The following is a 23030-nucleotide window of genomic DNA, read 5'->3' on the forward strand; positions in this document are numbered from 1 at the left end:
CACCCACTTCTCAGGTTACAGTGGTGTTTAGAGAGGAGTCAAGCCAATTCAGACTAGGCCTGTGTTGTTTTTACTGTGGAAGGAGAAAGTCACACCACAGGTATGGCAGCTGTTGCTCTAAATATTGCAGATGTATGATGTTGCTAAGTACTTTTATGTATTTGTCTTCAGGAACGAATGCCTGATAACTCCAAAAGACTGAAATGGGCCGTAACATTTTTTTGGGGGACGTAACATTTAAAGAATAACTGTTCCGTGAAACTGCGCCCATTATTCCAACACAGACAGAGTGGGATTTGACAAAACAGATAATTATCTTCCTTTCTCCCACCTAAATAATTTGCAGGCCCATTCCCAGGTTTCAAATCACATTCAACACAGCTATGAAAGCACATCACACACTGTGCCAAATGCTATCAATCCAGTCAACTCCCTCTCCAAGCGCGAGCCAGACTGCCTGCCTCATACAGAACACAATTTTCTGTCAGATTACTCTGTGTGTGTGTGTGTGTGTGTGTGTGTGTGTGTGTGGGCCTGAGGGAAGACTTCTGGGAGCTAGACCCAGCATCTGGGCCCAACCTGCGTCAGCGAACGGCAGAGCACTCGGTCACTCAACGCCACCAAGCCTCTCCTCCGCTGGCCTCCATGTACAACACAGCCCAGCCCCAGACTACTGCTAGCTAGGGATGTTCCAGTTCCACTGTTTAGAATGGACCCAGCAAGTCAACCAAGGGAAGAAGAAAACATGAGTGCAAAGGAGGAACCCACTCGTTTGAAGGCATTTTTCTGACAGTTAAGATTAACAAACATCTGAGGGTGGAGCTGTGTTTAGGGAAGCCTCGGTCACAGCGGTCATCTTTCAAACAGCCATTGTCTGCTTGGCAACAATATTATTACAGTCGACCATACTGCTCCAGGTCTACAAGGGTGTGGGTTGGGGAGGTGGGTCAAGGTGAAAAAGCTGCGGGAGGAGACTCTAAAAAGGCCCCCCCACACATCAAGGTGGGGTCAGGTCGAGTAGAGTTCTGAAATTAAGCACACATAAAAAGGAGAGGAGGGGGTACACGCCAGGGACCCATATGAGAAGCAGCCAATGTTCCCAGTCTAACCTTTGGCGTTTCAGGCCGAGGCTAGGCTGCCTCAGGCAAGATATTCCCACACACACACACCCTCGCAAAGAATACAAATATCAACCTGCAAATCCTCCTGAAAAGGACATAAGCCTTGAAGTTATTGCATCCATACTATCCTTGTCAATCAAATATATATATATATATATATATATATATATATATATATATACAGTCATGGCCAAAATTGTTGGCACCCCTGAAATTTTTCCAGAAAATGAAGTATTTCTCACAGAAAAGTATTGAAATTACACATGTTTTGCTATGCACATGTTTATTTCCTTTGTGTGTATTGGAATAACACAAAAAAACAGGAAAAAAGCAAATTTGACATAATTTCACACAAAACTCAAAAAATGGGCCGGACAAAATGATTGGCACCCTTAACTTAATATTTAGTTGCACACCCTTTGGAAAAAATAACTGAAATCAGTCGCTTCCTATAACCATCAATAAGCTTCTTACACCTCTCACCCGGAATTTTGGACCACTCTTCTTTTGCAAACTGCTCCAGGTCTCTCATATTGGATGGGTGCCTTTTCCCAACAGCAATTTTAAGATCTCTCCACAGGTGTTCAATGGGATTAAGATCTGGACTCATTGCTGGCCACTTCAGAACTCTCCAGCGCTTTGTTGCCATCCATTTCTGGGTGCTTTTTGAAGTATGTTTGGGGTCATTGTCCTGCTGGAAGACCCATGATCTCGGACGCAAACCCAGCTTTCTGACACTGGGCCCTACATTGCGACCCAAAATCCTTTGGTAATCCTCAGATTTCATGATGCCTTGCACACAGTCAAGGCACCCAGTGCCAGAGGCAGCAAAACAACCCCAAAACATCTTTGAACCTCCACCATATTTGACTGTAGGTACTGTGTTCTTTTCTTTGAAGGCTTCATTACATTTTCGGTAAACAGTAGAACGATGTGCTTTACCAAAAAGCTCTATCTTGGTCTCATCTGTCCATAAGACGTTCTCCCAGAAGGAATTTGGCTTACTCATGTACATTTTGGCAAACTGTAGTCTTGCTTTTTTATGTCTCTGTGTCAGCAGTGGGGTCCTCCTGGGTCTCCTGCCATAGCGTTTCATTTCATTCAAATTTCGACGTATAGTTCGCGCTGACACTGATGCACCCTGAGCCTGCAGGACAGCTTGAATTTCTTTGGAACTTGTTTGGGGCTGCTTATCCACCATCCGGACTATCCTGCGTTGCAACCTTTCATCAATTTTTCTCTTCCGTCCACGTCCAGGGAGATTAGCTACAGTGCCATGGGTTGCAAACTTCTTGATCATGTTGCGCACTGTGGACAAAGGAACATCTAGATCTCTGGAGATGGACTTGTAACCTTGAGATTGTTGATATTTTTCCACAATTTTGGTTCTCAAGTCCTCAGACAGTTCTCTTTTCCTCTTTCTGTTCTCCATGCTTAGTGTGGCACACACAGAAACACAATGCAAAGACTGAGTCAACTTCTCTCCTTTTTATCTGCTTTCAGGTGTGATTTTTAGATTGCCCACACCTGTTACTTGCCCCAGGTGAGTTTAAAGGAGCATCACATGCTTGGAACAAACTTATTTATCCACAATTTTGAAAGGGTGCCAATAACTTTGTCCGGCCCATTTTTTTAGTTTTGTGTGAAATTATGTCAAATTTGCTTTTTCCTGTTTTTTTTTGTGTTATTCCAATACACACAAAGGAAATAAACATGTGCATAGCAAAACATGTGTAATTTCAATACTTTTCTGTGAGAAATACTTCATTTTCTGGAAAAATTTCAGGGGTGCCAACAATTTTGGCCATGACTGTGTGTATATATATATATATATATATATATATATATATATATACACTGTACTTTAAGAAGGGGCTCACCTAACTTTTACAAGACAACTCTGACTTGTCTAAAGGATGCTACAGTGCTCTCTCTCCTACCCGATCATTCATCCGCGCCTCCCCCTCAACCCCGGCCTGTGATCTAACAGGCCTTTATAAGCCACAGAGGAGCTGACCAATCCCCACTCATCTGAGCAGGGAAGGCAGGGAGGGAGGGCTGGTTTGGTCCCCCAGGGACTACGTGGGAGAGAGGGGATGAGGGGGGGGCTCTCATTCCAGCATTATCTCCAATCTAGCTCCCTGTCCGCACAACACACACAGAGCCCCCCCGCCCCTTAACCCCACTCCCACAGGATGGCTATGCTTATCTTTCTTGCCCAAAGCAAACAGAAGGCCGACTCAGCACACACCCCTCTCACCACAACCCCCCTCCAACAGTGTGACAGAGCGAGGCCTTTCCTGTGTCAAGAGATTAGGCCTAGGCTGGTAGGGCCGGGGGTCATGCAGTAGAGATACTCACTACCCTGGGCCGGCCAAACATTATTTATAGAAATCTCTACATTTATTTTATTACATTTTAGTCATTTAGCAGACGCTCTTATCCAGGGTGACTTACAGTTAGTGCATTCATCTTAAGACGGCTAGGTGGAACAACCACAGTCATAATAAGTACATTTTTCCTCAATGTAGCTATCAGCAAAGTCAGAGCTAGTAAGGGGGAAAAGAGTAACGTGCGAGTGTTAGTTCCTCAGTTCCTCAGGGTGAGGAGGGGGTGCTGTGGGATTATTTTAGATACTCTTTGAAGAGGTAGAGTTTGAGATGTTTTCAGAAGATGGGCAGGGACTCTGCTGTTATAGCTTCAGGGGGAAGCTGGTTCCACCATTGGAGTGCTAGGACAGAGAAGAGCTTGGACTGGGCTGAGCGGGAGCTGCCCTCCTGTAGGGGTGGGAGGACCAAGGTTGGGGTGTAGGATTTTGGCATAGCCTGAAGGTAGGGAGGGGCAGTTCCTCTTGCTGCTCCGTAGGCAAGTACCATGATCTTGTACTGGATGCGAGCTCGACTGAAAGCCAGTGGAGTTTGCGGAGGAGCGGGGTGACATGGGAGAACTTGGGAAGGTTGAACACTAGGCGGGCTGCAGCGTTCTGGATAAGTTGCAGGGGTTTGATGGCACAAGTGGGGAGCCCAGCCAACAGCGAGTTGCAGTAGTCCAGACAGGAGATGACAAGTGCCTGGATTAGGACCTGTGCCGCTTCATCTACTGGGATATGATGCCACCCACAATCCTTCATTAGCTTGAGTAGAAGCATTTGAGGGGGGCTGGTTTGCTCTGAGAGGGTCAAAGATTAATTGCCAGCACTGCCGAAAGCAGCATCAAAGAGTTTGAGCGGGACATATAAGAAATCCCGCTATGACCTCCGACGAACCATCAAACAGGCAAAGAGTCAATACAGGACTAAGATTGAATCGTACTACACTGGCTCTGATGCTCGTCGGATGTGGCAGGGCTTGAAAACTATTACAGACTACAAAGGGAAGCACAGCCGCGAGCTGCCCAGTGACACAAGCCTACCAGACGAGCTAAACCACTTCTATGCTCGCTTCGAGGCAAGCAACACTGAAGCATGCATGAGAGCACCAGCTGTTCCGGATGACTATGTGATCACGCTGTCCGTAGCCGATGTGAGTAAGACTTTTAAGCAGGTCAACATTCACAAGGCCGCAGGGCCAGACGGATTACCAGGACGTGTACTCCGAGCATGTGCTGACCAACTGGCAAGTGTCTTCACTGACATTTTCAACATGTCCCTGACTGAGTCTGTAATACCAACATGTTTCAAGCAGACCACCATAGTCCCCGTGCCCAAGGACTCTAAGATAACCTGCCTAAATGACTACCGACCCGTAGCACTGACGTCTGTAGCCATGAAGTGCTTTGAAAGGCTGGTCATGGCTCACATCAACAGCATTATCCCAGAAACCCTAGACCCACTCCAATTTGCATACCGCCCCAACAGATCCACAGATGATGCAATCTCTATTGCACTCCACACTGCCCTTTCCCACCTGGACAAGAGGAACACCTACGTGAGAATGCTATTCATTGACTACAGCTCAGCATTCAACACCATAGTGCCCTCTAAGCTCATCACTAAGCTAAGGATCCTGGGACTAAACACCTCCCTCTGCAACTGGATCCTGGACTTCCTGACGGGCCGCCCCCAGGTGGTAAGGGTAGGTAACAACACATCTGCCACACTGATCCTCAACACGGGGGCCCCTCAGGGGGTGCGTGCAAAGTCCCCCTCCTGTACTCTCTGTTCACCCATGACTGCATGGCCAGGCACGACTCCAACACCATCATTAAGTTTGCCGACGACACAACAGTGGTAGGCCTGATCACCGACAACGATGAGACAGCCTATAGGGAGGAGGTCAGAGATCTGGCCGTGTGGTGCCAGGACAACAACCTCTCCCTCAACGTGACCAAGACAAAGGAGATGATTGTGGACTACAGGAAAAAAAAGAGGACTGAGCACGCCCCCATTCTCATCGACGGGGCTGTAGTGGAACAGGTTGAGAGCTTCAAGTTCCTTGGTGTCCACATCACCAACGAACTATCATGGTCCAAACACACCAAGACAGTCGTGAAGAGGGCACAACAAAGCCTATTCCCACTCAGGAGACTAAAAAGATTTGGCATGGGTCCTCAGATCCTCAAAAAATTCTACAGCTGCACCATCGAGAGCATCCTGACTGGTTGCATCACCGCCTGGTATGGCAACTGCTTGGCCTCCGACCGCAAGGCACTATAGAGGGTAGTGCGTACGGCCCAGTACATCACTGGGGCAAAGCTTCCTGCCATCCAGGACCTCTATACCAGGCGGTGTCAGAGGAAGGCCCTCAAAATTGTCAAAGACTCCAGCCACCCTAGTCATAGACTGTTCTCTCTGCTACCGCACGGCAAGCGGTACCGGAGTGCCAAGTCTAGGTCCAAAAGACTTCTCAACAGCTTCTACCCCCAAGCCATAAGACTCCTGAACAGCTAATCATGGCTACACGGACTATTTGCACTGCCCCCCCACCCCATCCTTTTTACGCTGCTGCTACTCTGTTAAGTATTTATGCATAGTCACTTTAACTCTACCCACATGTACATATTACCTCAACTAGCCGGTGCCCCCGCACATTGACTCTGCAACGGTACCCCCCTGTATATATAGCCTCCCTACTGTCACTTTATTTTACTTCTGCTCTTTTTTTCCTCAACACTTTTTTTGTTGTTTTCATTTTTACTTTTTTCTTGTTTAAAATAAATGCACTGTTGGTTAAGGGCTGTAAGTAAGCATTTCACTGTAATGTCTGCACCTGTTGTATTCGGCGCATGTGACCAATAAAATTTGATTTGATTTGATTTTACATACAGTACCATCAGGCATACAAATGGGATATGATGATGTCATACACAAAGCAGGGTTCTGAGATACAGGCATGTTGCATTCCTAATGTAAGGGAAACAACCTGACATACAATAGAGCATTCTTCAAGAGAAAAGCCAATCAGGAAAGAGGAGGAGGACCAAGACAACACAACTATTAGAACATTGACTCATTTGGTTGTCATTCAGAGAGAAAATGGTTCTCTGGTACACAAACAATGTATGTACCACAACAAGGCCAATGTATAGGCTACTTATAGGCTACATAGTACTGTATGAACAAGGGCCATTCAACTCTAGTTTAATGAGAAAACTCCAATTTGACATCAGGAAGCCGGCAGCATGTGCATTAGACTGAATCTGCCAGGATGCTCTCTCTCAGCAGGTCGAAAATTAGAAAAGGAAGTCCTGCCGTCTCTAATCTCGCTCTCCTCCTGGCTTCTGTTCCTCATCATAGGAGAACATTGAGGTTTAATGCTTCTTTACCTTTCACAGTTCTAGGGATTTAGATGTGCTTTCAAAGTTTAGAAGGTTGGTCCCAAATGTGGCCATCACTCAAACTAATGGGAGGGCTGCCAACTGCCCCCCATACAACAGTAGTCATCTGGATAATGTGTGGACTGGAGTATTAGACCTAGCCCTGAAGATAAACAGATCTTTCTAATAGCCACAATATTCTCCAGAAGATTTAAGGGGAATCCTGTACAAGGGATTTGTATGTGATGATCACTCAAATACGCAACGATCACCGGACACCGTAGAAGAAGGGAGTAGGCGAGGCACGAGTCTTACTATAGGAGGTTTAAATTCAGACTAGAAGTTCAGGCCAGAATAATTCTAGGGCAAAGCCAACTCCCATACCAGTCTAGCCTCTTGAGACTTGTTGTTGTTGTTCATAAACATGTGTGACACTCAGTCACAGCCCTCTCAGCACAAACCCAGAGAAAATACATTCCACACACCACCCCACCCACTGACAGACCGTACTAAACAAAAACAAAAGACACCATTCCAAAATGTGAAAGACGACCACAAACTATTTGGCAGACAAAAACATGTAAAGACATTTTTTGCAAATGGAAGGAGACATTCCCAATAACTAAAGCACAAGGGGCGGCTGAGCGAGGCTTGAATTTCCCCTGGCTAAGCAGACTCAAGGCAACCCGATCAGATGGTTTTTTTTCCACATGAGGAAAGTCCTTTAACAATAAGCCTGATATCAGACACTGGGATTGCAAATATCAAATCTCCTCCAGTCAGAATAAGGAGTGGGATACAATACCAGGTTGTGGGGCAGATCTCTTTTGATTTGTCAAAAAGGCTACAAGGGAGCTGAGAGTAGGGTGGGAACGTAAACACTAACAGACAAGTCATCAGCCCACAATGCCCATCTGATCCTGTGAGGTCACACTGAGTGACAGAAGGAGTGTCTGGTTCTGAGTGACAGAAGGAACAGCCAATCAGAGGCCTGGGTGTGCTGTGCGGGCCAATGACGAAGGGGCAGTGGCGGATTGGAGTGACTGTCAGGCCTCTGAGGATTAATGGGGTCTGACAAGCCAAGGCCAGGGCAAGACAAGGCTCAGACCTCCTCTACATCAGAAAGCATCTCCACCACTCTGACCACCGCTCTGCTGAGCCCACACAAATCGGTAGGGCCCTATCAAATTTTTGGCCTGATTCTGTTTAGTGTTTTTCCCAAATTCAGTTTTCTCCGTTTTGTTTTCCTGATTTCCGTTTTTTCTCTTCATTTTTTTTACTAGAACATTCCATTGTTGTTGTTTTTCTAAATCCACAATCAATCAATCAATTTTATTTTATATAGCCCTTCTTACATCAGCTAATATCTCGAAGTGCTGTACAGAAACCCAGCCTAAAACCCCAAACAGCTAGTAATGCAGGTGTAGAAGCACGGTGGCTAGGAAAAACTCCCTAGAAAGGCCAAAACCTAGGAAGAAACCTAGAGAGGAACCAGGCTATGAGGGGTGGCCAGTCCTCTTCTGGCTGTGCCGGGTGGAGATTATAACAGAACCATGCCAAGATGTTCAAAAATGTTCATAAGTGACAAGCATGGTCAAATAATAATCAGGAATAAATCTCAGTTGGCTTTTCATAGCCGATCATTAAGAGTTGAAAACAGCAGGTCTGGGACAGGTAGGGGTTCCATAACCGCAGGCAGAACAGTTGAAACTGGAATAGCAGCAAGGCCAGGCGGACTGGGGACAGCAAGGAGTCACCACGGCCGGTAGTCCCGACGTATGGTCCTAGGGCTCAGGTCTCTCAGTTGGCTTTTCATAGCCGATCATTAAGAGTTGAAAACAGCAGGTCTGGGACAGGTAGGGGTTTCGTAACCGCAGGCAGAACAGTTGAAACTGGAATAGCAGCAAGGCCAGGCGGACTGGGGACAGCAAGGTGTCAGCATGCCCGGTAGTCCTGACGTATGGTCCTAGGGCTCAGGTTCTCAGAGAGAACGAGAGAATTAGAGAGAGCATACTTAAATTCACACAGGACACTGGATAAGACAGGAGAAGTACTCCAGGTATAACCAACTAACCCCAGCCCCCGACACATACACTACTGCAGCATAAATACTGGAGGCTGAGACAGGAGCGGTCCGGGAGACACTGTGGCCCCATCCGAAGAAACCCCGGACAGGGCCAAACAGGAAGGATATAACCCCACCCACTCTGCCAAAGCACAGCCCCCGCTCCACCAGAGGGATATCCTCAACCACCAACTTACAATCCTGAGACAAGGCCGAGTATAGCCCACAGAGGTCTCCACCACAGCACAAACCAAGGGGGGGCGCCAACCCAGACAGGAAGATCACGTCAGTAACTCAACCCACTCAAGTGACGCACCCCTCCTAGGGACGGCATGAAAGAGCACCAGCAAGCCAGTGACTCAGCCCCTGTAACAGGGTTAGAGGCAGAGAACCCCAGTGGAGAGAGGGGAACCGGCCTGGCAGAGACAGCAAGGGCTGTTCGTTGCTCCAGAGCCTTTCCGTTCACCTTCACACTCCTGGGCCAGACTACACTCAATCATATGACCTACTGAAGAGATAAGTCTTCAGTAAAGACTTAAAGGTTGAGACCGAGTCTGCGTCTCTCACATGGGTAGGCAGACTGTTCCATAAAAATGGAGATCTATAGGAGAAAGCCCTGCCTCCCGCTGTTTGCTTAGAAATTCTAGGGACAATTAGGAGGCCTGCGTCTTGTGACCGTAGCGTACGTATTGGTATGTACGGCAGGACCAACTCGGAAAGATAGGTAGGAGCAAGCCCATGTAACGCTTTATAGGTTAACAGTAAAACCTTGAAATCAGCCCTTGCCTTAACAGGAAGCCAGTGTAGGGAAGCTAGCACTGGAGTAATATGATCAAATTTCTTGGTTCTAGTCAGGATTCTAGCAGCCGTATTTAGCACTAACTGAAGTTTATTTAGTGCTTTATCCGGGTAGCCGGAAAGTAGAGCATTGCAGTAGTCTAACCTAGAAGTAACAAATGCATGGATTAATTTTTCTGCATCATTTTTGGACAGAAAATTTCTGATTTTTGCAATGTTACGTAGATGGAAAAAAGCTGTCCTTGAAACAGTCTTGATATGTTCGTCAAAAGAGAGATCAGGAGACCACTTCTAATCTAAGAAATGTTGAATTTGGAGTGTATTTACCCTTTAATGCAATGTGCACCAGGCACCAGCCAGAGATGTTTGGTTAGCGGTGTTTCTGTAGCGCTCATGTGATTGCAGGGTTTGTGGAACAAATGGCCACTGGATTGATACAAATAATCATGATATCCTTCTGTCAGGTAGGCTACTTTGAATTTAGCATTTCAATGTTAAGGTTTTTGGGAAAGCCTTTCCATCTACCAGAAGACTGTTATCATTAGCATTATCGCTAATGGCTACAAAGTGTAGATTAGACATACGAGGGCACCACACAGAGACGGGCATTCCTGTGCAGCTTCAGAAAGTTACCGGGGGAAAAAACTAATCACTGATGCATTTTGTTCATGTCTTATGATTAACTTGGGTAAATTCATGAACTTTCCAATAGGTTCAATACATTTAGTTGATTTTCTACTAAGTGCAATGCATATATGAATATTGTTGAATTCCGTTTCAATGTCTGGATTCAAGTTTCAAATGTCACATGCACAAGTACAGTGAAATGCCTTTCTTACAAGCTCTAAACCCAACAATGCAGTTATCAATATCAATGTAGTGCTAAAAAAATAACATAAGGTAGAACAAAAACAAGAGAAATACAAATAAGAAGAACACGAGAAAGTAAGAAGCTATATACAGGGTCAGTTTCAATAAGATATTTACAATGTGCAGGGACACTGGAGTGATAGAGATACAGTTGAAGTCGGAAGTTTACATACACTTAGGTTGGAGTCATTAAAACTCGTTTTAAAACCACTCCACAAATGTCTTGTTAACAAACTAGTTTTTTTCCAACAATTTTTTACAGACAGATTATATAACTTATAATTCACTGTATCACAATTACAGTTTACATACACTAAGTTGACTGTGCCTTTAAACAGCTTGGGAAATTCCAGAAAATGATGTAATGGCTTTAGAAGCTTCTGATAGGCTAATTGACATCATCTGAGTCAATTGGAGGTGTACCTGTGGATGTATTTCAAGGCCTACCTTCAAACTCAGTGCCTCTTTTGCTTGACATCATGGGAAAATCAAAAGAAATCAGCCAAGACCTCAGAAAGAAAATTGTAGACCTCCACAAGTCTGGTTCATCCTTGGGAGCAATTTCCAAATGCCTGAAGGTACCACATTCATCTGTACAAACAATAGTACGCAAGTATAAACACCATGGGACCACGCAGCCGTCATACCACTCAGGAAGGAGATACGTTCTGTCTCCTAGAGATGAACGTACTTTGGTGCGAAAAGTGCAAATCAATCCCAGAACAAGGGCAAAGGACCTTGTGAAGATGCTGGAGGAAACAGGTACAAAACAATCTATATCCACAGTAAAACGAGTCCTAAATCGACATAACCTGAAAGGCCGCTCAGCAAGGAAGAAGCCACTGCTCCAAAACCGCCATAAAAAACGCCATAAAAAAGCCAGACTACGGTTTGCAACTGCACATGGGGACAAAGTTCGTACTTGTTGGAGAAATGTCCTCTGGTTTGATGAAACAAAAATACAACTGTTTGGCCATAATGACCATCGTTATGTTTGGAGGAAAAAGGGGGTTGCTTGCAAGCCGAAGAACACCATCCCAACCGTGAAGCACGGGGGTGGCAGCATCATGCTGTGGGGGTGCTTTGCTGCAGGAGGGACTGGTGCACAAAATATATGGTATCATGAGGAAGGAAAATGATGTGGATATATTGAAGCAACATCTCAAGACATCAGTCAGGAAGTTAAAGCTTGGTCGCAAATGGGTCTTCCAAATGGACAATGACCCCAAGCATACTTCCAAAGTTGTGGCAAAATGGCTTAAGGACAACAAAGTCAAGGTATTGGAGTGGCCATCACAAAGCCCTGACCACAATCCTATAGAAAATGTGTTCAGCAGAACTGAAAAAGCATGTGCGAGCAAGGAGGCCTACAAACCTGACTCAATTACACCAGCTCTGTCAGGAGGAATGGGCCAAAATTCACCCAACTTAATGTGGGACGCTTGTGGAAGGCTACCCGAAACGTGTGACCCACGTTAAACAATTTAAAGGCAATGCTACCAAATACTAATTGAGTGTATGTAAACTTCTGAACCACTGGGAATGTGATGAAAGAAATAAAAGCTGAAATAAATCATTCTCTCTACTATTATTCTGACATTTCACATTCTTAAAATAAAGTGTTGATCCTAACTGACCTAAGACAGGGAATTTTTACTAGGATTAAATGTCAGGAATTGTGAAAAACTGAGTTTAAATGTATTTGGCTAAGGTGTATGTAAACTTCCGACTTCAACTGTAGATATGTATAGGGGTAAGGTGACTAGACATCAGGATGTATGATAAACAGAGTAGCATCAGCATAAATTAAGATTGTAGAGTGGGTATAGAAAGTCACCACCCCCTTTCAAAATGTTCACCTTTTGTTGCCATACAGCCTAAAATGAAAACACATAAAATCAAACTTTTTCCAGCTTCATTTACACACAGTAACACACAATATCCAAGTGGGGAAAAAAATCAAATAAACTCTGAAAATGTATTACAATTAAAACAGTAAAATACCCTATTTGAATAAGTGAACACCCCCCTGAGTTAATACTTGGTGGAACCACCTTTTACTTGAATTACAGCCACGAGTCTCTTTGAACACGTCTCTAAATTTGCACACCTAGACTGTGCAATATTTGCCCATTCTTCCTTGCAAAATTGTTCAAGCTCCGTCAAACTGCATGCTGACCGCTCATGGACTGCACTCTTCAAGTCATTCCACAGATTCTCGATGGGATTTAGGTAGGGGCTCTGACTAGGCCACTCAAGAACATTCACTGTCTTGTCCTTCAGCCACTGTACGGTTGCTTTGGCGGTGTGCTTTGGGTCATTGCCATGTTGAAACGTGAACCATCTTCCCATTTTCAACTTCCTGACAGAGGGTTGTCTGTCGAAAACCCCCACAACAGGATGCAGCCACTGCCTTGCTTTACTGTAGGCATGGTGTTCTTTGGGTGGATAGATGTATTGGGTTTTCGCCAGACATATATTTTGCGTTCAGGCCAAAAAGTTCAATTTTGGTCTCATCTGATCACAGCACCTTTTGCCACTTGGCCTCGGAATCTACAATCTGCTTATTGGCAAGCTCAAACGAGACTTGATGTTGACTTTTTTGAGGAGTGGGTTTTTTCTTGCCACCCTCCCATAGAGGCCAGATTTGTGGAGCGGTTGTGATATTGTGGTCACATGCACACACTGACCAGTCTTTGCCATAAAGGCCTGAAGCTCCTTCAAAGTCGCCATTGGCTTCTTGGTAGCCTCTCTGATCAGTCTCCTCCTTGCCCGGTCATCCAGTTTGGAGGGACGGCCTGATCTATGCCAGGTCTGGGTGGTGCCATACGCCTTCCACTTCTTAATAATGGTCTTAACTGTGCTCCGAGAGACAGACAAACCCTTTGAAATATTTTTATATCCATCCCCTGACTTGTGCCTTTCCACAACTTTATCTCGTAAATCTTTTGAAAGTACCTTTCCGCCAATAGTGGATTATTTGCTTTGAATTGCGCTACTAAGCAGTGGAGTACTCTATGAACAACTGCTTTTATTCTGAACTAATCAAAGTCACTACAATTGATCACAGATGAAAGCCAATTAGCTAGATTTTTTATCTGGAAGGTGATAGGGTATTTTACTGTTTTAATTTTGATAAATGTTCAGAGTTTGTAGATTTTTTTTTCACTTGTAAATTGTGGGTTACTGTATGTAAATAAAGCCGTAAAAAGTCTGATTTTATGTGTTTTCATTTCAGGCTGTAAGGCAACAAAAGGTGAACATTTTGAAAGGGGTGGTGACTTTATTTATTCCCACTGTATGTGAGTGTGTGTGCATGCGTGCGTGAGTGAGTGTAAGTATGCATAGAGTGCAGAAAATAAATACAAGGGTCAAATCAGAGAGTCCGTGTAGCCATTTTGTAAGCTATTTAGCAGTCTTATGGCTTGGGGATAGAAGCTGTTCAGGAGCCTGTTGGTGTCAGACTTGATGCACCGGTACTGTTCGCCATGCAGAAACAGAGAGAACAGTCTATGGCTTGGGTGGCTGAAGTCTTTAACGATTTTCCGGGCCATCCTTTCACACCGCCTGATAGAGCGGTCCTGGATGGCAGGGAGCTCAGCCCCAGTGATGTATTGGGCAGTCCGCACCACCCTCTGCAGCGCCATGCGATCAAGGGCGGTGCTGTTGCCATACCAAGCAGTGATACAGCCAATGTGATACAGCCAGTGTGTGTGTGTGAGATCCACATTAGAATAACAGGATCAGGGAGAGGCAGAGAGATACATTCAGATGAAAGCACCTGTGGTAACTGGAAAGGAAAAATAAACTCACCGTCCTTACCATATCATGAGACCAATTAGCCAAAGAGCAACATTTGTTAATGGAAATATGTTAATGGTAAGTGTTCTGCTTTGGATCACTCAACATAATTCAGCAGCAGGCACCGGCATAGATTAGACAGACCAGGATGTGTAATAGCCAGTCTGGCCATGAGATATATGGGCCAAAATTCAATTTGAAGCCAGTAAATGACAAGTCATAGTCGTGATCTTCGGTCCACTTCCTAATGAACTGGGAGCCATTACTCTGACAGAGCTTTCTCAGCTAAATACAGTCACACGCACAGTACATGCAGGCAGGCAGCCTTGAGCAGTGACATAGAACACATTTACAGCTTTATCTCCCAGTAGAGGAGAGGGAGGAAGGAGGGATGAACAGATGTATTCAGGGAAGAGAGGAGGAGATGCAGGTGAACACATACACAGTAGGATGTATGAGGAGAGCCAGCCCAACCTTCAGCATCCCCCTCAAGTCAAAAGTGGTGCCCTCCAATAGTTCAGCCAATACCAGTCTAGTCATCTTGTGAACTGTACAACACTAGAAGCGGTTATCAAATATTACAATGCATGTCTCCAACTTTAAGCGGATAATAATTTTTTACCCATTGAAGAGGAGCCAAGTGTTGGCCGGTATGAGCAGCAACAAAACAGTCACAAGAGGGAATGACTGAGCCAAATGCACAGTCAGGATGTGCTAATTCCAGACAGCCCACTCCCAGGTCCCCACAGATTACCACTCTCTGGATTACAAACTCACAAATTACAGCTGTTGGACCTGTGGGTAACCGTGTCTATTCTGTGTAAAGTATAATTACAGTACACAGCGAGCACCAACACAAGGATGCTTCAGTGTGTGTATACATATACTGAACAAGAATATAAAACGCAACAAGTGTTGGCTCCATGTTTCATGAGCTGAAATAAAAGACTTAAGAAATGTTCCATACGCACAAAAAACGTATTTCTCTCAAATTTTGTGCACAAATTTCTCCTTTGCCAAGATAATCCATCCACCTGACAGGTGTGGCATATCAAGAAACTGATTAAACAGCATGATCATTGTACAGGTGCACCTTGTGCTGGGGACAATAAAAGGCCACTCTAAAATGTGCAGTTGTGTCACACAACACAATGCCACAAATGTCTCAAGTTGAGGGAGCGCGCAATTGGCATGCTGGCTGCAGGAATGTCCACCAGAGCTTTTGCCAGAGAATTTAATCTTCATTCCTCTACCATAAGCCACCTCCAACGTTGTTTTAGAGAATTTGGCAGTACGTCCAACCGGCCTCACATTCGCAGACCACGTGTAACCATGCCAGCCCAAGACCTCCACGTCCGGCTTCTTCACCTGAGGGATCGTCTGAGACCAGGCGTCTTGTGGGCGAACGGCTTGCTGATGTCAACATTGTGAACAGAGTGCCACATGGTGGCGGTGGGGTTACAGTATGGGCAGGCATAAGCTACGGATAATGAACACAATTGCATTTTTTCGATGCCGTGACGAGATCCCGAGGCCCATTGTCATGCCATTAATCCGCCACCATCACCTCATGTTTCAGCATGATAATGCACAGCCCCATATCTCAAGGATCTGTAAACAATTCCTGGAAGCTGAAAATGTCCCTGGTCTTCCATGGCCTGCATATTCACCAGACATGTCACCCATTGAGCATGTTTGGGATGCTCTGGATGGAGCAACAGCGTGTTCCAGTTCCCACCAATATCCAGCAACTTCACACAGCAATTGAAGAGGAGTGGGAAAACATTCCACAATCAACAGCCTGATCAACTCTATGCAAAGGAGATGTGTTGCGCTGCATGAGGCAAAACGGTGGTCACACCAGATAATGACTGGTTTTCTGATCCACGCATCTGTGACCAACAGATGCCTATCTGTATTCCCAGTCATGTGAAATTCATAGATTAGGGCCTAATGAATTTATTTCAATTGACTGATTTTCATTATATGAACTGTAACTCAGTAAAATCTTTGACATTTTTGTTCAGTGTATTTCAATGCAGGGGAAAAATCTCCATTGAGATGGTAAACCTGAAATGACAGTGTAAAGAAAATGATGGGTATGTGACAAATCTAATAACATTGGCTTTGATCAATTTAAATCTCAAGACTTGATGAAGCAAGACAGGCTCCATCTGCTGAGGTTCTGCTCCTTTATTTAGGGTGATAGGTCCTTTACCCCAACTACAATACCCCATAATGACAAAGCAAAAACAGGTTTTTAGAAATGCTTGCAAATGTATTACAAATAAAAAACAGAAATACCTTATTTACATAAGTATTCAGACCCTTTGCTATGAGACTCAAATTTGAGCTCAGGTGCATCCTGATTCCATTGATCATCCTTGAGATGTTTCTACAACTTGATTGGAGTTCACCTGTGGTAAATTCAATTGATTGGACATGATTTGGAAAGTCACAGACCTGTCTACATTAAGGTCCCACAGTTGACAGTGCATGTCAGACCAAAAACCAAGCCATGAGGTCGAAGGAATTGTCCGTAGAGCTCAGAGACTGGATTGTGTCGAAGCACAGATCTGGGGAAGGGTACCAAAAAATTTCTGCAGCATTGAAGGTCCCCAAAAGCACAGTGTCCTCAATCATTCTTAAAAAATTGTCACCAAGACTCTTCCTAGAGCTGGCCGCCAGGCCAAACTAAGCAATATGGGGAGAAGGGCCTTGGTCAGGAAGGTGACCAAGAACCTGATGGTCACTGACAGAGCTCCAGAGTTCCTCTGTGGAGATGGGAGAACCTTCCAGAAGGACAACCACCTCTACAGCACACAGTGGCCAGACGAAAGCCACTCCTCAGTAAAAGGCACATGACAGCCCACTTGGGGTTGGCCAAAAGGCACCTAAAAGACTCTCAGACCATGAGAAACAAGATTCTCTGGTCTGATGAAACCAAGATTGAACTCTTTGGCCTGAATGCCAACCGTTACATCTGGAGGAAACCAGGCACCACTCATTACCTGGCCAATACCATCCCTACGGTCAAGCATGGTCGTGGCAGCATCATGCTGTGGGGATGTTTTTCAGCGGCAGGGCGACTAGTCAGGATTGAGGAAAAGATGAACGGCGCAAAGTACTGAGAGATCCTTAATGAAAACCTGCTCCAGACCGCTCAGGACCTCAGACTGGGGCGAAGGTTCACCTTCCAACAGGACAACTACCCTAAGCACACAGCCAATCACAACGCAGGAGTGGCTTTGGGACAAGTCTCTGAATGTCCTTGAGTGGCCCAGCCAGAGCCCGGACTTGAACCCGCTCGAACATCTCTGGAGAGACCAAAAATAGCTGTGCAGCGACGCTCCCCATCCATCCTGACAGAGCTTGAGAGGTTCTGCAGAGAAGAATGGGAGAAACTCCCCAAATACTGGTGTGCCAAGCTTGTAGCGCCATACCCAAGAAGATTCGAGACTGTAATCGCTGCAGAAAGGTGGTTCAACAAAGTACTGAGTAAAGGGTCTGAATATTTATGTAAATGTGATATTTCAGTTTTGTATTTTTTATACATTCGCAAAAAAAAAAAAATTGCATTGTCGTTATGGAGTATTGTGTGTATTTTAATCAATTTTGGAATAAGACTGTAACGTAACAAAATGTGGAAAAAGTGAAGGTGTCTGAATACTTTCCGAATGCACTGTATATTCAATACACTCTTCAAAATGACACACATCACAGGGCTTTCTATGAAACCACAATCCTTCACACGACTTCCAATGTATCAGTTAATATAACAATTTGTGGTGAATTGACACAGTAGAGATGAATGTATAATGCTCTGTTGGTATCGATTTTGTCCATTTTGCCAAGAAGGCACAAAGCCCTCTGCTGTGCTCATCACTAGTATGAGCACAGCAGGGCTCCCGAGTGGCGCAGCAGTCTAAGGCACTGCATCTCAGTGCTTGAGGCGTCACTACAGACTCCCTGGTTCGATTCCAGGCTGTATCACAACCGGCCGTGATTCGGAGTCCCATAGGGCGGCGCACAATTGGCCCAGCGTCATCCAGGTTTGGCCGGTGTAGGCCGTCATTGTAAATAAGAATTTGTTCTTAACTGATTTGCCTAGTTAAATAAAGGAAAAATTAAAATAAATAAAAAAATTATGCTGCCATGGCAATAGAGTGAGCCAGCAACAAGTCACATGCTGGAGAGGAGAGGCCTGCTTGACAAGAACCTCTCCAGTCATACATGACCTGGAACAATAACACACACCTGCTCAAGGCCACATGACATCAGTCTTTTGCTAGTGGATGACGAAAGCAGATAAGTTAACAAGGTATTTCACTTTGTCCATGTGTAAGGCAGGACAACACAACAGCATGGTTAAAAACAAACTGGGATTAAACATTATCTATCAAAGGGCCAGATGGTCAGTTTGAATATACGTAATATTGCTCTGATCACTAACTCAGTCCTCTTTCCCTTCAAAGTATAACAAAAACAAGCTGTGAAACTATGCTTTATTTTGGTTGGCAGCAGTGGCACACAAAACAGGCGAGCGCTTAATTTCTGGCCAATCCAACCCATAGTCAACATACCCAGCTTTCCCCCAGGTGGCCACCTTCACACAATCACACTTCCTCCAGGATCACAGTCGGCACACATTGCCAGTCAGAGGGCGGATGTGATAGGTTCTAAAAAGCGCACCGTTCCACTGACGCCAACAATCAAATCACTGGCTTCCACAGGGATGGAATGGAAGCCCGGAGGCCAACAAAGCTGGTTTCTGACGAACAGACCCAACCTTCTGACAGGACGCAATGCTCCACAGGGCCTTGATTTGGGCCTGTCAAAAGTTTCCATCCACCCTCTCTCAAGCCATGCAGTTAATGAGGATCAATACGAAATTGGAGAGGAAAATGCTGTTTAGCTTGTTTTAAAATGTAAGCCCTTAAGACTGCTGGTATTGTATTTTGGCCGTACTCCAAAGGATAGAGACTTGGTCAGCAGTTACAACTAGTTGAATATCTTATAGCATTTGTCAAGACTATTAAGGGAGAAGAAAAAAAATCCCGCTCTACACAAGCCAATAGTATGCCTGAAAAGCAGCAGTTTCATACCAACCACAAACAAACCAAACGTGCTAATTGCTATATGATTGTGTGGTAATGTAATGAGAGGAAGTGAATTCCACAGGACATAGTCAGAGGGAAGAGATACACTGGCCCATCTGCTTTAAAATAACCAGCCATGGGGACATGCTATAAAACAATGTCATTAACATCTTTGCAAGAAATTAATAATTTATTGGCTTAAGGAGCTCTTGTCACACATGGGCTAAAAATGACATAACATTCTGCATCAGAAGGCCTCTATTATGGTAATGACAACCAACAATCTCTCTGACAAAATTGACTTAGGTTTGTGGGTGTGGAGAGCAATGACTGTAGAGTGAGGAGGGTTGTGTGTGTGTTGCATGTGAGACATGTTATACCAACCATCACAAAAGCAAATTCTCTTAAGCAAATGCAAAATAATGCACATGTAAATAAGAGAAGGGGAATACTGACTCAGGACTACATGATTCCCAGAACACAGCAGCAACAGTTAGGCCTAGTTAGTGAAGCTGTCCTTCTGTCCAAAGCTAATTAATCGGATCAGAGGGGACCCCCATCACCCCAATACTTAGACTTGTCTTGCAACTCGGAGCAAGGTGGGGGTAGCTGGCTGCTGCCTGCGCGCCTAAAAACACTTTACTACAAGTAGCAAACTGTACACACACAGTCTACCAAAGATTAGCTAGATCTGAAACCCATCATACAAAAACAACAACCACGTGCGTGTTGGATGCAATAAATATAAACAGGACATGAGACGCAAGAGCACGAATCATTTTAGTAGTTAGTTTGATTAGAACAGAGAGATAGGTAGCTAGCCAACCATCATCATAAATGGTCAGCGTCAGTAGACCACTTAACGTTAGCCTAGCTAGCTAGCCAGCCATCTGGCTATATTGAGAGACCCAGCAACAGGCTAAAAACTTAACATTGTCTTAGCAAACACTTAACGTTATTTTATATAGTAGAACATACAGTAGTCTTTATTGACACTAGCTAGCTACCTTACGACCTAAGGTAGTGGCATAGCTACATGATGAGTGGCAAACAAAATGGCTTTAAGAGTAACGTTAGTCCATTAGTGGGCTAGTCATCATCCCAACTCAACACTATCTATAACGTTAGATGATAGCTAAGCTAGCTAAAGACGCCGAAGTGTTTTAGTTTGCTGCTACAGTAACTAGCTATCCATCATCATGGTGCTGAAATACAAAGTGGCCTTATGGCAATCTAGCGATATGAGCATAGTACTGTTAGCTAATGTGTGATTCACTTGTTTACAATGTGAATAAACGTAGTTGATTTGTTAAAACCAACAAAAGAAATGCAAAACAATTGTCTATCTGTAACTAGCTAGATACGGGGTCGGGATTTTTCCAGGTAACCGTCCACGTTGGATTGCATCTGTGTGTGTTCAGATGCTAGCTTGGAAGCGAATACAGTCATACGTGACTGACATGAAATTGTAGCAAGTTTACAATCTCCTGCATCAATTATTGTATTCACCTCATCGGCCATTGCATGCACTTGCCATAGCTAGAAACTGGAGCGTGCTGCTGCTGAGCAAGAAAACAGGCTCGAGTTGTCTTTCTAGCTATCTCTCAAACATTACGTCGTTAGCTAGCGCCAATGATCTGGTTGACAGGTTGGTTAGCTCAGTAACTAGTTTGATTTGTGATTAAGGTGTGGATAATTTGTGTTTTTCGAGTTTGATACAGTTTTGGTCATTTGCGCATTTCAACAGTGCTATGCAGGTATTTGTTAACAAACGTGTTTGGTTGACAATTCATTATCAGACGAGAGAATCCGCCCGCGTATCTCCCGGTCTTCTTCCCACTTGGGAATGATTGCCTCTCTCCCGACGGGTGCGGCCTGTACTCAGGGAAGGTCCACGGACTCACCTCGGTGGGTTGGCTGATCTCGAACAGGTCGAGCCGGTTGGCGTTCCAGTGGTTAATGATGTCGGCTAGTTTCCGCCGCTCCTCCTCCCTGCTCCCCGACATTCTGAATCCCGAATGATACTCTCTACTGAAGAAAAATCCCTTTGTCGGCGATAAAAGGCCTCTGATCGGATAACTTCACTGGGAGAAAAAATGCGCACAGTATATGGGCTCTATACGGTTCGAGTGTTTCGTTGTCACGGGTAGCTGTACCTCTTGCGGACCGCTCCTCTTTCGCTTATCGCACTCGGTTCTCTCTCCCCGGGAAGCAAATGGAACTATTTTAGCGCGCGTTCACGCCCTTACAATTCGCCCTGCACGAGCACAACGGTGATGTGTGCCTGTCCCCGCGTTAACTATTTCGACTCCAGTACAGCGTCCAGTCAATACAATAAATAGATAAACATTTCAATTGCCAGTTGGGTGACCATAAGAATGGTCAATGAAACTTTGTAAATTTACAGGCAGGTCATTGTATTTTACTGTAATTTAATGACTGCTGAATCTTGTCAGGAAAATATTATATATTCGTGTAAATTGTCATCTAATTCTATGTAATCTAATATGGCAGTAGGCCTATGTGTATTATCAAGTAAACAAGCATTGAAGTGGACCCTGTTTCCTCCTTGTCCCCAAAACAGATCTGAGTCAGCAGGTTGAACAATATGGTTGAATGTCACACTGGCTACCATGGCAATGTCATCATCCTGTGACCACACCCACTGAGACAGAGGTTTGTTTTGGATCTAAGAAACATATACAGTTACATGACATAGGCCTACCATGTGATTGAAGGTTCAAATGGTGATAGCCTCTTAATTCATATTCATTTTATTGCTACAGCAACATTTTGATTCTGAAATAGGTTTGGCACAATAATCAAGACTAAAAGCTTTGGAAAGGTCAGCATTGAATACAACAACCTCTTGCTTTAGTGTGTGCTGTAATTGTCTGACAGGACATGTTTTATGGGATCATAAAAACTGGGATGAACAGAGCTTTGGCTCATGTGGCTTTGTCTGTGTGGCCTATCCGGCGTAGCTTTCACTCCTGTGCTCATGCGAAGATGGAAGGGCCATGGGGCGTGCACAGTCAGACAGCATCATGTTAGACCTGACGAGCCCAGCTGTGCAGTCCTGGGCAGCAGTCAAGTCAATGAGGCAGGCAGGGCTACTGTGGCCACTGACGCAATATGAGCTCATTTACATCACTACATTACGTCAGTACTGAGCTGCCTGCGTGCTAAGGTTATATGGGCACACAGGGCTGGGCACTATACGGCTAAGTAGAGTCTATACCATCCTACAGAGCACCAAGACAAAGCATTCTTATACCAGGGCCAGGGGATAGAGTAGAAATCAGAGGATAAAGGGATGTTTTCTGTCTACTAAGATAGTACTTTATTGTTCCTCAAAGAGGAAATCTAAATGCACCAATCATTCCATCAGACACAAGTAAATAAAGACAAGATCCTTCAGTAACATTCAGTTGGACATATATTGTGAATGAAAATTACTTTGGTTTAGTCCATCTTCACCATTTCTATTTTTGCTTTGTGCCATTTTACTGAGGTGATGAA

The 23030-nt window shown here is 44.7% G+C and overlaps 1 protein-coding gene across 18 annotated transcripts in view; it reads right to left on the reverse strand.

Annotated features, from left to right (window-relative positions):
- The window catches only part of afdna (afadin, adherens junction formation factor a), a 125934-nt gene extending 104198 nt beyond the window's left edge, over positions 1-21736 (reverse strand). For 9 of the 18 annotated variants that reach the window (XM_045211292.1, XM_045211276.1, XM_045211280.1 and 6 more), the window contains exon 1: positions 21413-21735. In XM_045211292.1, the coding sequence (XP_045067227.1) occupies positions 21413-21514 (102 nt within the window). In that variant the 5' untranslated portion in view covers positions 21515-21735. Of the gene's footprint in view, positions 1-21412 lie in introns of all 18 variants that reach the window. The other 9 variants (XM_045211291.1, XM_045211288.1, XM_045211287.1 and 6 more) reach the window with 2 other exon arrangements.
- Positions 21737-23030: the final 1294 nt, after the last annotated feature.

This window comes from Coregonus clupeaformis, chromosome 36 (assembly GCF_020615455.1).
Source record: "Coregonus clupeaformis isolate EN_2021a chromosome 36, ASM2061545v1, whole genome shotgun sequence".
Taxonomy (NCBI): Eukaryota; Metazoa; Chordata; class Actinopteri; order Salmoniformes; family Salmonidae; genus Coregonus; species Coregonus clupeaformis.